Genomic DNA, 16350 nt, shown 5'->3' with positions numbered 1-16350 from the left:
ACATGGAGATATCCAACAAACATATTTGAAAGAACCAACCTTACATTTTGTCTTTAACAGCAATACTATTTTTACTCAAGATTATGTTAAATCTGTTTGAAAAGGTTCCAGTTCTTAGAATATGGTGAGAGAACTAATAATATTCAATTTTAATGAATCTGCTAACCAACTATGATTAATCAGAGCAGTGGAAACAACTGAAGTTGTTGGAGTTTTCTTTCCTCTCATACCTTTTTTGGCATCAGGGATTTCCGCTTTACCCTCAGCACCTTCCACTTCATAAGCAACATGATAACAGGAAAAAGAAAATGTAACAGAATGTTAATCCTGACAGATCCTAATACTGACATTTTTTTTAGCAGAAAACAAAAAGGTAAGCTTTATAGAACCCTTTCGTTTGTCAATAAGAAATATTATTTTTACTCATTATCTCTTGATTTAAAAAAAATACAAAAATAATGTAGCATTAGGTTATGTTGGCTCTGTGCTGAATTGAATATTCATAGTATAAGAAATAACAGTATATATTATTTTTTTTGTAGTCTCCTTTTCTCTCTTTTACCTTTTTTGACATCAGGGACCTCCGCAGCACCCTCAGCACCTTCCACTTTACAAGCAACATGACAGCAAGAACAAGAAAATGTAACAGAGAATGTTAAGCCTGACAAAAGTAGTACAGAGAGGCAGATGTCCAAAACCACATCATGGAATGAACCAACCTCCTAAAATGTTTTGGAGGATTGTGTTAGAGCAGATGTTTGAAGAAGCGATGTAAAAATTATTTTGAAATGTTAATAATATAATTCACTAGCTACTGTGAATTAAAAAGTACACACAAAAGAAAAAGAAGCATCAGGGTCCTTTGGCTGTTCTTGCACCGCCAAGGGATGGCCAGGGGTGTCCATGGCCACCCTGATACAATCGTGGGCCCCCTCATATAAAATAATATGCATATGAGTCGCATATGCATAATATGCTTCTGAGTATGCTTAATATGTGACAGAATTTGTGAAAGGGGGCGTATGTCGCATGTCACTTCTTTTCAGGAGAGACTTTTTTAAGAAGAAAAATATGTTCTGGGACATTGTGACTATTTTGCAGAGATGCCTTCTTGGAGATGTGAACTTTCATCTGACTTAATAACAAACTAGTATTCAACTAGTATTCAAAGTGTAAATACGAATAAAATTCAAAACTCAAACCCTTGTTTAACCAGCAAAAAATACAGGACTTATGCTAGACATGATTGGCTGAGATTATGAAGAGGCTGGACCTGGTGACTCAGTTCTGATTGGTCTGCCAAGTCACTGACTTCGGTCATAACACCCGTACTTGTTTAATAGTATTACAACCACAGGTTGTTCAATAATGTGAACAACATTGCTGCCATGAATTAAGCTGGTGTTATCAAAAAATCTCAAATTGTGAGATACTACTTTCTGGAGTACAATGATGACATGACTATGAATATGAATCAGACTACGATGAGGAAATCCCAGACTGTTCAAACCGTTCAGGCAAAAGTGAGGCATTTCATTGCCGTGCCAATTAGGGAAAGAAAACGTTGGTTCGTCTGGTATAACTGTCCACGGATTACATTTCCAAGCAAAGGACAACCATGGCAGTTATGATAGCGACAATGAAGATGCATAGATTCTTGGGAGTATTGAACGCCTTGAGTGTGAACGGTAGCGAAAAGACACGTTGTAAACAAGGTCAAACAAAAGGCTAAACGCAAAAAACAAAGGACGTTGTATGTAATCAGAGGATATACAGTCTGCCGCGAAACATTCCTACATGTACGTGGGTAAGTCGATGGTTAGCTAACTTGCTACAGATAATTCCTTTTCAAAAGTTGTTAAAGTCATTTGTATTGCTAGTTATCTAGCTTTAGCTACTGTCGTTACTGTTAAGGTTAGCTAGCTAGGTAACATTAACTTACCATCTAGCTAACATTTCCAAGTTTCTAGCTTGTTCGTTGGGTAGCTAGCTTTTCTTCACAAAAGTGAGCAAGTCAGTTTGATAGTAAGCTACCTGATTGACCCGTCATTCATCCAGGTGTGAGTGATTATGCCTAATCTATATCCCTATAATGGCTCAGTGGCTGTCCACCTGCACTCAAACTATATACATTGCTGCTACTATTTATTATGAATCCTGCAACCAAGCTACATTATCTTGCTCTGTACTGTTTATACCAAGCATGCCGCACAAGCCCTGAAAAGTGAAGCCAAAACGTCTCGATCGCCCCCTGGTGAGTGGTCCCAGTATAGGTCATAAACCCCGCCCTCCCAATGTTATTCAATGGGACGCGAGACCAACTAAACAATTAAATTACCCTTCAAATATATTTTTTCCGAAGCTGGTTTCTGTCATTTACTGTAGTTTGTATCAGGCTAATGTAAATTCAAGAATTTGTTTTTAAAATAAGTTGTTTTTTAGTTAGTTATTTAATGCTCTAAAAACGGTGGTGTGACGTCGTGATTCACAGCTGTGATTGACAGCTATCTGAGCCAAGGAGCCACTGAAGCGCCATCAGGCTTTTTTCGCGATCTTCGGAGGACTGAGGATATTGGAGCTTTACATTTAATCTCTAAATTTCTATAATTGATATAATTTCACACGGACATAATGGGTTGTTCTGCAGTACATTGTGCTAACCGATCTGGCATTTCCAATCGATCTTTGAATTTTTTTCGGTAAGTTAAATTTATAAGCTATTTAATTAGTAAATAAATGTAATGGGCTAGCTAACGTTAGCTAAAAGACAACAAGCCTCGTTAATAGCCATGTTAATAGCTAGCAGGTGATCGTTAGCTAGAAGTTACCAATTATTTTTGTATTAAGCCTATTCTAAATTAAGGTTAAACATGATGTAAGTTAGGCTATAACATATCGTCTAGGTTTAACAAGCAAAGGTTGTACTGTACTTGGACTTGCGATTGATTACGGTATGCGCATTCTGCGAGGGAGAGTGAGGGCGGGGCACAGGGTTGGGGCCGTTGATTTCGCAGCTTTACGGCTTTACTTCCTGCTCGCTACTGCGCAGAACTGGTCCCAAGATCGCTATCTGCACAGACGCAAGTCCAAGATGTCAGCGCCGTATCGGGACACTGGCGGCTTCAGTTTTCACCAATGGAAAAGAGCGAAAGGGTGTCGTCCATTTTTTTTTACAGTCTATGGTTTATACCTGATGTATCAAGTCCATGCGAAAACACTTACATTTTATTATTTTATTTGGTTTCATATAGTATGTGTTCATTAGAGACCAACCAGACCAGTTTAGCACAAGGTCAGTGTCCCCATTTGAATACTTAAATAACTGGTTGGGGTTAAGGCCTAAGAGGGTGTGAACTACGCTGAATGGCCCTCATTTATCAAAAGTGCGTTCACCAAATTTCCAGCGTACTCCTGGCGTACACCCAAAACCACGGTGACTTTGAGATTTATCAATATGGACGTTGGCGTATGGCACTCTCAAATCCTACGCCAGCTCAGGAGGTGGTGTACGCACGTTTTGAGTTAGTGCGAAAATGCGCAGAAAGAAAATCCTAACGCACTGACAAACTAAAAGATATGATATATTATGACCCACTGTAAAAAAAACAACAACATAATAATTACAAACTTCAGTGTTTATTTTTGTGCAACATGGACTTCAATGTTTAATTTGTGTGACTTTACCAAAGCATTTGATTTATATGTATTCTTTCAGATACGAGCCTGTGCGCTTTACATGACGTTTCAGGGTTAGGCCCGGCAGTTGCGCACGGACTGGGTTCAGTAATAAAAGGCTTTTAATGACCAAAATATAATTCAGACTGACAAAATAATAAAAATCACATTCTTCTTCTTTTAAATAATAATAATAGAAATAATAATAATAACGACATTCTTCTTCTAAATAACAATAAACGTCATTAATAATAAATATCATAAAATAATAAGACGAATATTACAAATTGTCATGCAATTATTTATGTTAATGAATGGTACTCCACATCATATCATCATCTTTTATTCCTCTTTTAAACTGCCAAATAATACCATTTTATTTCTTTCTACCTCCCTGGTGATCGTCTCAATCTCCACGTGAGGTAAGTTTCTCTTTTTTCCCGTTCTCCGTGTGTCCATGGCGTAAAATGAGGGCGTGGGGGAAGCGGAGACTTGAATATATAGGGGCGTGTTATTCTAATGACGATCGTTTTCAGCCGCGGCATTTATCAAGGGCAGGTATTGCGTACACCTGGATTTTAAAGGTACGCACAGCTTCATAAATCAGGCGGTGAGAGGAGTGTAAGCAAAATCTTACGCCAACATATACGCCCGTTTCTACGCAAGAATGATAAATGAGGGCCAATGGGTGTAAACAACGACCAGCTCTCGGGCAACTGTGAATCTTTCATGTCTCTTTTCTCATAACTAAGTAGAGCAGATTATCTTAAACCAGCATTCAAATTTTGCAATAGGACCCCGTTCAGGAATTCTGTCACATATGCTGAGTATGCATAATATGCTTCTATCTGATCTTTTACATTAGGTACTATCCATGTAAAAGTGCATTTTGTAGGATTTCTTTATTGAAAAATTTGACTTGGGTAGCAACAATGCATCAGATACTGTTCCAACCAATCTTTAGCCAATTTATTTTAGTGAGGCGGGGCTTGGCCTCATTTTTTTCACTTGTGAATATGCATACAGACTGCAGGTTGAAAATGTTTGTGATAAAGAGCTAAGAAAAAAAATTCAGAAGCTACATGGCAACTAGAGATGACAACAAAATACAAATTCCACTGTTGCCTACAACAACGTGCACATAGAAAACTGCCAAGCGAAGAAATACTTCAGAGAATAGCACCATTTGTAAAAGAGCTGGATTAAGCAAGGGCGAAAACAAGAATAAACATTGGTTCAGCAGCATTTACATTGTTACAGCAAAACCACTAAGCTAACTTTGGCTAGTCTACAGTTATGTAACTGGCTAGTTTACATAAAATATACAGTACAGTTTATAATATACAGTTTAAAGAATCACATTTAACTAGTTTGCTAATGTTTCTTACCTGTGCTTTGGCATTTGCATTTAGCTGGTTCTATACATTTTGGTTTGCTGATTCTAAAAATTGTATCAGAACGCCTAAACGCATGTGCGTTCATGTGATTAGGAAAGACATACCCCACTGTCAATCAAACTCAGACTGGGGGTTGAGGGAGTAGTGGGAAGAATTGGTGGCACAGTATCTCATATGTTACTTATTTTCAGAATTTTACCTACTGCAGCTTTAAATCAATAATGTATATTTTTCATATTACTTAAGGGGAAATAAAATAACAAATGCATAGCCAGGCTGGCCTTACCTCGTCTCGTCTTCTGTCCGGCAATCTGTCCAGCCTGACTATGCATTTATTTTCTTTCACATTAACTATTATAAAAAATATACATTTTTGATTATTATATATTGCTTAACATATGTATATACAGAAACATGACACATTGAAAATGGATTGTTGTGGAACTCAATGTTAACTGTCCCATGTCAGTCTATGCACACCTAGATTTTCATTGGCCCCATCTGGCCACCCTTATGAAAAACCTCTGGGGGCGCCACTGGTCTGATAACCCATCATAGGGTGTTCCAGGTGGCCTCATTTTTCGTTTTACGTTACGCTATTATGGAATCCAGGTAGACCATGTGTTCTACCAGGATTCAAAAGGAGTTTTTAAGTTGTTCATTTTAAATAATGACTTTAGCAGCAATTATATTTTTACTCAGGATTGCCTTGTATCAGTTTAAAATGTTCCCCTTCTTAGCATAATAGCCTATTTACTGCGTTAGAACTAACCATAATTAATTATTCTAAATCTGCTGACCAACTATCATGTATCAGAGCAGTGGAAGTCAAAGTTGATGGAGTTTCCTTTTCTCTCTTTTACCTTTTTTGGCATTAGGGACCTCCGCAGCACCCTCAGCACCTTCCATTTTACATGCAACATGACGGCAAGAAAAATGAATGTTAATCCAAATGCATCATAGAGAGCTTTAACTTTAACGGAATTATGACTCTACAAGTTATACACTCAACATCAAACACACAGGTAACTATCCAACAAACAACTTGGAACCTCCAATGATGTTTTAGAAGAATATTTCATGGAACAAATGTTTGTGAAAAAAAGGATGTATAAGGATTTTTGTAGTGTTGTTCATATCAATCAATAACTACAAACAAAAAAGGTGTTTTATTTAGGTAATTTTTTCTGTTCCTATAGGACATGTTCCAAGGAGAACCATTTTAAGTAATACGTTTTAGTGTATAATTGATATTATGGCTTTAAACTAGTAATATAGCAGATAGCCTATTCAAACAGTGTGAAAATGAATAATATTCAATTATACTAAATCAAGTTGTTGGAGTTTCCTTTTCTCTCATACCTTTTTTGGAGTCGTTGACTTTCACAGCACCCTCAGCTCCTTCAACTTTACAAGCAACATGACAACAAGAAAAACTTAAGACACAGACAGGGAGATCTACAACAAACAAAACTTGAAAATAACCAATCTTCTTGAATGTTAATGAAGTATATTTGTTGGAGCAGATATTGGAAATAATTGTGTTGGAAGATAGTTTGTGTTAATATAAATAGGTTACTATTATGCATACATTCTGTAAGTATGCACAAAAGAGGTTCCATAAGTGTTCTTTGGCAGGATTGCTCCGGAGAGAACCATTTTACTTCCCCAGGTGAGCTTTTTTGGATTCAAGGTACAACATAGGTTCTGCTAAGAATCCACATGGGGAACCTTTATGGAACACTTTTTTGTGTGTATAAAAAATTGGTTATAACCATAATAGCAATATTACTCAAGTGTTAGAATTAATGGCATGATGTATTTGATATACTTGGTACGGTGTATCAGGTATGAATACACTCCGTTGTCTAGAAAATTAGGTAGACCCATCTAGTACCCAGTGACGGTTGGTAACAGGAGGCAAGGTAGGCAGCTGCCTATGGCCCCAGAAGGCTTAGGGCCTTGTGAATATTCAAACTGAAATAAAATAAAAAATATATAGTAATATATTGTTTTTGTAATTGTTATTTGTCTTAAGATCTGATTGTGTTACTCAAAATGATTACAGTAAATTGTGCCTTCTAATACAGTATTTGTTTCAGACCATTGCCCCCGTCCGTTTCTTACTCAAATGGTCTGTCCCATAATGTTTCTCACGGAAACAGCCCAAAAGACGCTAGGTAGCTTACAAAGTTAGCCAGAACCTGATACACAACACAAGAGGTGGACAGAAAATATTTTTTAAACTAAGTGACTTATAAAATAGTGTGTGTCCGTAACAGTAGTAGCTTAACTAGCGTCTGCGACTATGACTTGTGTCATTAACGTGAATAGCTTAGCCGCTACGGCTATTACTTCCTGAATATGACTGTTGGACAGTCACATAAGAAAGTGCTATCCCTGACTTTGACCATCACAAACGGCCAACAAATAGAGATTAAGAAGGCACTGATTCAATTCCATCATGTCGTTCTTCTGAAATCACACGTTGATTATAATGACACAAATGTTGATTATGATGGGGAAAGCAACAGTGCTACTGATGTTGACGTCTTGGCTCCCCAAGAAATGCTTTGTGCTTCCCAGTAGTTGTAGCTTATAAGGCAGTATATACCCTTCAGATAATTTTAAACGAATTATTATCTGAAGGGTATATACTGCCATATACGCTACGACTACTGGGAAGCACAAAGCATTTACTCTACTGAAAGGGGAAGCAATGCAAGTGTCTTTGGAAATGGCAGTTCCATTCATCAAGAAAGAAAGGGATGTTCCGAATGTTGCCAGTATGGCTTTTATAAAGACAATAGGGTAAAAAATAGTTGATGCCGGGGCCTCAACCAGTCTCTGCTTAGGGCCCCCAAATCTCTAAAACCACCTCTGCTAGTACCTAGGCTGATGTCTTGGCCACCAGAATAGGGTGAGTTATTCTGGGCATGGATTCTAAAATCATACTAATGTGATGGCAACACCCAGTTGCTGCAGATTTGACAGCTGCAAACAGTCCATTCTCACCTCAAAGATTCTCTACATAAGTAAATGGAGCCGGTATTCATTGTCACTCAATAATGGTGGTTGTCACAGGACATCAGTCCTGTCTTCCAGTTTCAGTCTTCACCCATGCGGTATCACTTTACACTCACAAGCTTGACATTGGACATTGTGGTGTTGATCGATAGTATTGTTGCTTAAGCATTGACACATGATTGGTTCACTAGAGGTGTTTAAATGGTGATTTGACTGCTACCACAGTTATTAAATGGATAGAAAAAATAGAGTGGGTTGTATTTCTTTATGTGATGCTCTGTAGATGGTTCTGTTCAGCAACATTTTCAGTATTTAGGTTACAAAAATGTAGCTGACACTTCAATACAGTATGTGTTGTAATTAGGGTGCCCATATCAGCTTGTAGAAGGATCATATGTGCATCAAGATTGAATCTCCCACTTTAACTATCTCATGACAGCAAAGACAATGTTAGTTGATATTCTTAAAAATTCAGGGGGAAATACAGCAGAAATTTTCTGTCAATAGGTCTGCCAATAAAGCAACAATCTAATATTTTAGTGCCTGCAATTGTATCTTGTCAACCAATAACAAGCTTTTGGTTCCTTCTATCATTGTTGTTCTTTGCCCTTGCCTTGTCTGATTTGATTTTACTTTTCTGGTGAGAAATCCATCACTTTTTACTCACCCTTCTTCCCACTGGCAGGTTTATTCGTCACATTCGACTTCTTCATCTTCGTATCGTGTAGAGCTGTCAGTTAAAAAGTGGGCAGGATGTTAGACAATGATATTATCTAAGATGTTACTAAAGAATCAAATTAGATTTTCAATATTCTCATCATTCATAAATATGGACTTTTTTTCTTCTGCTGATTTACAACAAACAAACAAATCTGTCATACAAGAATGACACTGTTATGAAGAGTCAGGGAGAAGGAGCTGAAAATTAGATTTATTTAGAAAAGAAATAAAAGGTTGGAATGTCAGAAACTTTGGAAAAATACCCAACTGCTAAAGAACAAACGAAACCCAACAAATGAACAAATCAAAAAATACTTATAACGAAGACATAATCCCATTCAAAACCTCACAGACACCCAGTTCCAATAGCAGAAAGTATAGTGTTTTTTGATCATTGCAATGAGTGGATGTGTAAACAAAACTATGTATGAGAGAGGGACTTTGGCAAGTTGAACTAGCTCTAGAATCAAAGAACCTGACAACATTTACCAAACATTCCAGGACACAATACTGACAATAAAAGTATATGAAATCAGAAATTCTTCAAAATGTATTGACTGCAGAAGGGATTAAACGAGACTCGCTGACTGTAGGAGCCATAGGCAAAACACCAAGACCAGCTAATGTGGGAGAACTACACCAGTTCATGGGACATTTGTGGTTCGTATGAAATTTTTGACAAACTATGCAAAACTCCTAAAACCACTACATAATCTGATCCTAATTTTGGAAATCAATAAACTGTGGAGACTGTTTTGTGTAAAGTCAGGTACAAACACTCAATGATAAAGCTCCCTCCTTATTATAGATGCTGACAACTCGCCCATAATTAATCAAGCATTTTCCTTGTAGTCTAATGTACATAAGTATTCAGTCCTGTTGCCATGGCACACCAGATTGAGCTCAGATGTATCCTGTGTCCTTTCATCATTCATGAGAACTCTCTAGAAATGTATTGTAGTCTACCTGTGCAAATGATCTGTATAAGATCCAACACTTAACAGTGCAAAGGTGACCAAGAGTCCAATGACCAGTTTAACAGAGCTTCAGAGTTTCTATTCACAAATGAGAGAACCTGCCAGAAGAACAGCTATGTCTGCAGAATCATCAGTCAGGCCTTAATGGTAGAGTGGCTAGATGGAAGCCGCTCCTGTGTAAAAGGAATATGATACGCTGCTTGAAGGAATATGAGAGCTTTCTTCTGGTCTAATGAGACCAAAATCAAACTATTAGGCCTGAATATCAGGCCCTACGCCTGGCAAAAACAAGGTACTGCTTATGACATGGTTAATAGTTTCCCTAGGTTGAAGCATGCTAGTACCGTAGGAGCGTCATGCTTTGGGGATGCTTCTCTTCTTTAGCGTATAGTCAAATCAGAAGTTTCTGATTAACAGGTAATGCTTTGCAAAGGTGCTTCTTTCCCATGCTTTTCCATTGGCTATGTGCCTGAAAGCTAGAGATTACTTTCATTGCTAATTTAACTTTTGTTCTTGGACTTTATTTGTTCTTTTCATTCCAGTTTGTAGCCATTGATAATAATTCAGTTAATTACTACTTACTAGTAAATACCAGGCATATTTTGATTGGCTATATACAGTCATGGCCAAAAATGTTGGCACCCCTGAAATTATTCCAGAAAATCTAGTATTTCTCACAGAAAAGTATTGCATATTAACACATGTTTTGCTATACACATGTTTATTCCCTTTGTGTGTATTGAAAAAAAATAAAATAAAAGAAGGCAAAAAATCTAATTGGACATAATTGCACACAAAACCCCATAAATGGGCTGGACAAAATTCGTGGCACCCTTTCAAAATTGTGGATAAATAAGATTATTTCAAGCATGTGATGCTCCTTTAAACTCACCTGGGGCAAGTAACAGGCGTGGGCAATATAAAAATCACACCTGAAAGCAGATAAAAAGGAGAGAAGTTGACTTGCATTGTTTGTGCAGAAGTTTGTGCATTGTGTGTCTGTGTGTATCACACTAAGCATAGACAGAAAGAGGAGAAGAGAACTGTCTGAGGACTTGAGAACCAAAATTGCGGTAAAACATAAACAATCTCAAGGTTACAAGTCCATCTCCAGAGGTCTAGATGTTCCTTTGTCCACAGTGCGCAGCATTATCAAGAAGTTTGCAACCCATGGCGCTGTAGCTAATCTCCCTGGACGTGGACAGAAGAGAAAAATGGAGGAAAGGTTGCAACGCAGGATAGTCCGGATGGTGGAGAAGCAGCCACAAACAAGTTCCAAAGAAATTCAAGCTGTCCTGCAAGCTCAGGGTGCATCAGTGTTAGCACGAACTATCCGTCAACATTTGAAGGAAATGAAACACTATGGCAGGAGACCCAGGAGGACCCCACTGCTGACACAGAGACATAAAAAAGCAAGACTACAGTTTGCCAAAATGTACTTGAGTAAGCCAAAATCCATCAGGGAAAACGTCTTGTGGACAGATGAGACCAAGATAGAGCATTTTGGTAAAGCACATCATTCTACTGTTTACCGAAAATTTAATGAGGCCTACAAAGAAAGGGACACAGTACCTAAAGTCAAATATGGTGGAAGTTCAAAGATGTTTTGGGGTTATTTTGCTTGACTGTGTGCAAGGCATCATGAAATCTGAGGATTACCAAAGGATTTGGGTCGCGATGTAGGGCCAGGTGTCAAAAAGCTGGGTTTGCGTCCGTGATCGTGGGTCTTCCAGCAGGACAATGACCCCAAACATACTTAGAAAAGCACACAGAAATGGATGGCAACAAAGCACAGGAGAGTTCTGAAGTGGCCAGAGTCCAGATCTAAATCCCATTGAACACCTGTGGAGATGTCTTAAAATTGCTGTTGGGAAAATGCGCCCTGGAGCAGTTTGCAAAGGAAAAGTGGTCCAAAATTCCGGTTGAGAGGTGTAAGAAGCTTATTGATGGTTATAGGAAGCGATTGATTTCAGTTATTTTTTCCAAAGGGTGTGCAACCAAATATTAAGTTAAGGGTGTCAAGAATTTCGTCCAGCCCATTTTTGGAGTTTTGTGTGCAATTATGTCCAATTTGCTTTTTTTCCTTCTTTTTTTTGTTTTGTTCCAATGCACACAAGGGGAATAAACGTGTATAGCAAAACATGTGTTAATGCAATACTTTTCTGTGAGAAATACTTGATTTTCTGGAATAATTTCAGGGGTGCCAACACTTTTGGCCATGACTGTACCCTCACCTAAAGGATTATTAGGAACACCATACTAATACTGTGTTTGACCCCCTTTTGCCTTCAGAACTGCCTTAATTCTACGCGGCATTGATTCAACAAGGTGCTGAAAGCATTCTTTAGAAATGTTGGCCCATATTGATAGGATAGCATCTTGCAGTTGATGGAGATTTGTGGGATGCACATCCAGGGCACGAAGCTCCCGTTCCACCACATCCCGAAGATGCTCTATTGGGTTGAAATCTGGTGACTGTGGGGGCCATTTCAGTACAGTGAACTCATTGTCATGTTCAAGAAACCAATTTGAAATGATTCGAGCTTTGTGACATGGTGCATTATCCTGCTGGAAGTAGCCATCAGAAGATGGGTACATGGTGGTCATAAAGGGATGGACATGGTCAGAAAACATGCTCTGGTAGGCCGTGGCAATTAAACAATGTGCCAATTGGCACTAAGGGGCCTAAAATGTGCCAAGAAAACATCCCCCACACCATTACACCACCACCACCAGTCTGCACAGTGGTAACAAGGCATGATGGATCCATGTTCTCATTCTGTTTACGCCAAATTCTGACTCTACCATCTGAATGTCTCAACAGAAATCGAGACTCATCAGACCAGGCAATATTCTTCCAGTCTTCAACTGTCCAATTTTGGTGAGCTCGTGCAAATTGTAGCCTCTTTTTCCTATTTGTAGTGGAGATGAGTGGTACCCGGTGGGGTCTTCTGCTGTTGTATCCCATCCGCCTCAAGTTTCACAAATGCTTTGCTGCATACCTCGGTTGTAACGAGTGGTTATTTCAGTCAAAGTAGCTCTTCTATCAGCTTGAATCAGTCGGCCCATTCTCCCCTGACCTCTAGCATCAACAAGGCATTTTCGCCCACAGGACTGCTGCATACTGGATGTTTTTCCCTTTTCAAACCATTCTTTGTAAACCCTAAAAATGGTTGTGCGTGAAAATCCCAGTAAATGAGCAGATTGTGAAATACTCAGACCGGCCCGTCTGGCACCAACAACCATGCCACGCTCAAAATTGCTTAAATCAACTTTCTTTCCCATTCTGACATTCAGTTTGGAGTTCAGGAGATTGTCTTGACCAGTACCACACCCATAAATGCATTGAAGCAACTGCCATGTGATTGGTTGATTAGATTATTGCATTAATGAGAAATTCAACAGGTGTTCCTAATAATCCTTTAGGTTAGTGTATGTTGACATTGCAAATGAATAAAGGAATAGAACAAGCTTGATATGATCTGCCCTTAAGACATCAAGTAGCCTCAGGCTATCCAAATAAACACAGTCTGTGCCATTATTTAAATTGGGGGGGTTATTTATAACTGCTACATGCTCTCAAGTGTCAATCCAAAGCTGGACTTTAGCAGAGAATTGGCTCCTGGTGGAGGCTTGACACCAAAGAGCGAAATAAATGAGTATGAACATGAGGACAGAATGCCATGGTACGAATGTTAAGTTGCATGTATTTCACGTCTGAAGAAACTTTGATAAAGACCTGTGGTTGCTTTAAATCCAACACCAAAGCTACACTAATCAGCCAGCTTGGCTATACAGCAAATTAACACATGTATCTACTACTTCAGAACTCTAATCACAGTGTGCACTGTTGACCATACTTAAAATGGCTTCAGACAGATTGTCTTGTGTCCTTTCCTGTGATTTTACACAGACACACTAGGGACAGATGACAGTCTTATCCAGAATATGACTTGGGGCTTTGTCAATAAACAATTGCAGTATTTGAGCTGTGGATTTCTCCATTCTTTTCAATTAGGAGATGTGCCAGGTTGATGCATAAAGGTCACAGTAGAGATTCAAAGTTTTTTGCCACATACCTGGCCAATAAACACACTGTACTTTGCCAATGTTATGTTATTTCTGCTCCCCTGCATGGTTGTTTTCCAGCATTATCACACACACAAATATTTGGTATTTTCTGTCAATTCTTTGTGCCCTGTAGAGAAAAGCAATTTTACAACAGTACACAGTCCCTCCATTAATAAGTAGCCAAAAGTTTTGTATTTAGTCCCATTTTCCAAGCACACAGTTGTGCCTCTGCGATGGTATTATTATACCTCCATCATAATTAATATTCAATATCAATTTCAATATTCACATCTATGTGGAAGTGTTTAAAAATGTAGCACTTTTATTTATTAACATAAAGGACAATTTGCTGGACTATAGAACCAAATGACATTGTTAATGTATTTTTAAATACATCATGGCTTTTTACTGTTTGCTATTTACCTCTAAAACATATCCACTCCTACTATGGCATCACATATCTTCAGCTGCATTTTGATTCGACACCTCCATTTATAGTAAGCTGTCACCCAGCAAACTCACAGCTATGACGTTATGACTATGATCAGGCACCATAGATTCTAGAACTGTGAAATTCACACTGCAGAACACACTTGCCCAGCTTAAATCATTATATGCACCACCACCAAATCTCTGACTCTTCAATTGAATCCCATTCAAATGAATAATATGTCAGGCACAAATAAATTGCAAGTACTAAACAACAAAGGAAATTACATTTAGTAACTTAGAGCTATTTTATTTGCGTTTAGAGGTATTTAGCTTTGCTTAAGTTGTGTTCAAAGAACATCCCTCTGGACATGTAATCAAATCATTCCTAGAATTTTAAAATGCAATAACTACTGTTCTAAGGAGATTGCAGAATGTTGACCTTTACTGAAAACACTCGGTAGAATGAAAATAATAGAACAATTAAAAATTTAAAGCACAGTAATTTTTCTCTACAACCGGGTCCATCTTAGCCAACACCCCATTCTGCCAGGGTTGAGGAAAGAATGACCTACCTGCGTACAGTCCTTGGAGTTCTCAGCAGTGCTCCTTTTCAAGCAGCACTGTGGCTACTCTGATACTTGAGTGTCTGGTCAAAGTTGTGCTAGGTAATAAATCCTTTGAGCAGCATGTGTGTCTCTGCCTGTCGTTCCTCTGGTGCCCAGACTCAGTGATTGCCAAAAGGAGTGTCTGGTTGAGTGAGCTGTGGAGAGGTAGCAACACTAAGTCATACTTCCTTTGGAGTCATAATAACGTTTAACAAGTAGTTAACCACACCTTCACTGAACATCATTGAAAAGAAAGCGCAACCAATGTGTTAATATGTGGTTCATGGTGTATATCCAGAGTAGAAATACTATGATTTGAGTCCTGAATGCAGATTGGCTGAAAGTTGTGGTATATAATGTATTTGTAATGGTCTAATTACATACATAACCAGTTTACACTAGCTATCTGGGACCTCAGGGTTTTGTGATACAGTGTATTGCCAATGTATCACAGCTAACAACTGTATCCGGGCACTCCATGATGCATTATGAAAAATAACTGCCCTAAGCTATTGTATATTGGCCATATACTACCCCCTGTTGGGCCTTGTTGATTAAAAATAGCGATGCAAGAATCATGATCTATATTGGTTATTTTCAAGTATGAATATTTTTGTATGAATATTTCATTTTGATAAATCAGTTGATGCAAAATGCCTAAGTTGATGTTATTTTTTTTCAAACATGAATCAGTAGGTCTGTAAGACTACAGTACCTCTCATGAAGTCTGTCACATTAACCTTTAATGTGCAAGACCAGTGATTAGCATTTTGACACAGAAGTAAAAGTTTGTGTGCTCTCTTGTGTTGTTGAAATGCTGGTTCTCAAAGAATGTGAATCTGAAGTCTTAACAGTGCGTTATTACATTTATTACTGAATGTAACATAGCTGTTCAATTATTGTCAACAAGGAAAGTCAGAGTAATCTGCTTACTGTCTTATTGTCAGTAACTATTACTGTTGTGTGTAAAGCTTTATGGATTAAACCAGTCTCTCCTTTTTTAGAGTTGGTAAAATAGTAGTGTGTTACCAATGTGGGGAATACGAAACATATTAAACGTATATCTGTGACATGCGATTTCATATGATATGCTTACATTACAATGAGCTACCAAAATGTATAATACGTGACGATTTACCTATTCACCTAAACATATTATATGATACATATGCTACTAAAAAGGATAATATTTTATGATTTTACACAAAATGTATAATATTGTAGCGATTGGCAGACAGGGTCCCAATCTCGTGATGTTTGGCTCCCTAGACAGGCACACTACCTACTACTCCAAATAGGCATAGCTCATTTGGGGGGACAAGTGATGATATTACCAAGGTCACCACAATACCTTTCCTATGCACTTTTAGGTTACAATTAACATTTGGTTAAGGTTAGGTTTAAGGTTATAAAATGAAAAAGGTTAGGATAAGGATAGGTATGACA

At 38.1% G+C, this 16350-nt stretch overlaps 1 protein-coding gene across 14 annotated transcripts in view; it reads right to left on the bottom strand.

Annotated features, from left to right (window-relative positions):
* LOC105031220 (immunoglobulin-like and fibronectin type III domain-containing protein 1) overlaps positions 1–15046 on the bottom strand; it is a 55264-nt gene extending 40218 nt beyond the window's left edge. For 2 of the 14 annotated variants that reach the window (XM_020055747.3, XM_020055749.3), the window contains exons 1-6: positions 14872–15046; positions 8767–8829; positions 6435–6479; positions 5936–5989; positions 563–607; positions 231–275 (exon numbers count right to left, since the gene is read on the bottom strand). In XM_020055747.3, coding sequence (XP_019911306.3) covers positions 231–275; positions 563–607; positions 5936–5989; positions 6435–6479; positions 8767–8812 — 235 coding nt within the window. In that variant the 5' untranslated portion in view covers positions 8813–8829; positions 14872–15046. Of the gene's footprint in view, positions 1–230; positions 279–562; positions 612–5935; positions 5990–6434; positions 6480–8766; positions 8830–14871 lie in introns of those variants that run through there. The other 12 variants (XM_020055755.3, XM_020055758.3, XM_020055748.3 and 9 more) reach the window with 11 other exon arrangements.
* Positions 15047–16350: the final 1304 nt, after the last annotated feature.

This window comes from Esox lucius, chromosome 17 (genome assembly GCF_011004845.1).
Source record: "Esox lucius isolate fEsoLuc1 chromosome 17, fEsoLuc1.pri, whole genome shotgun sequence".
In the NCBI taxonomy this organism is placed as follows: Eukaryota; Metazoa; Chordata; class Actinopteri; order Esociformes; family Esocidae; genus Esox; species Esox lucius.
This window is presented reverse-complemented; position numbering and strand designations above follow the sequence as displayed.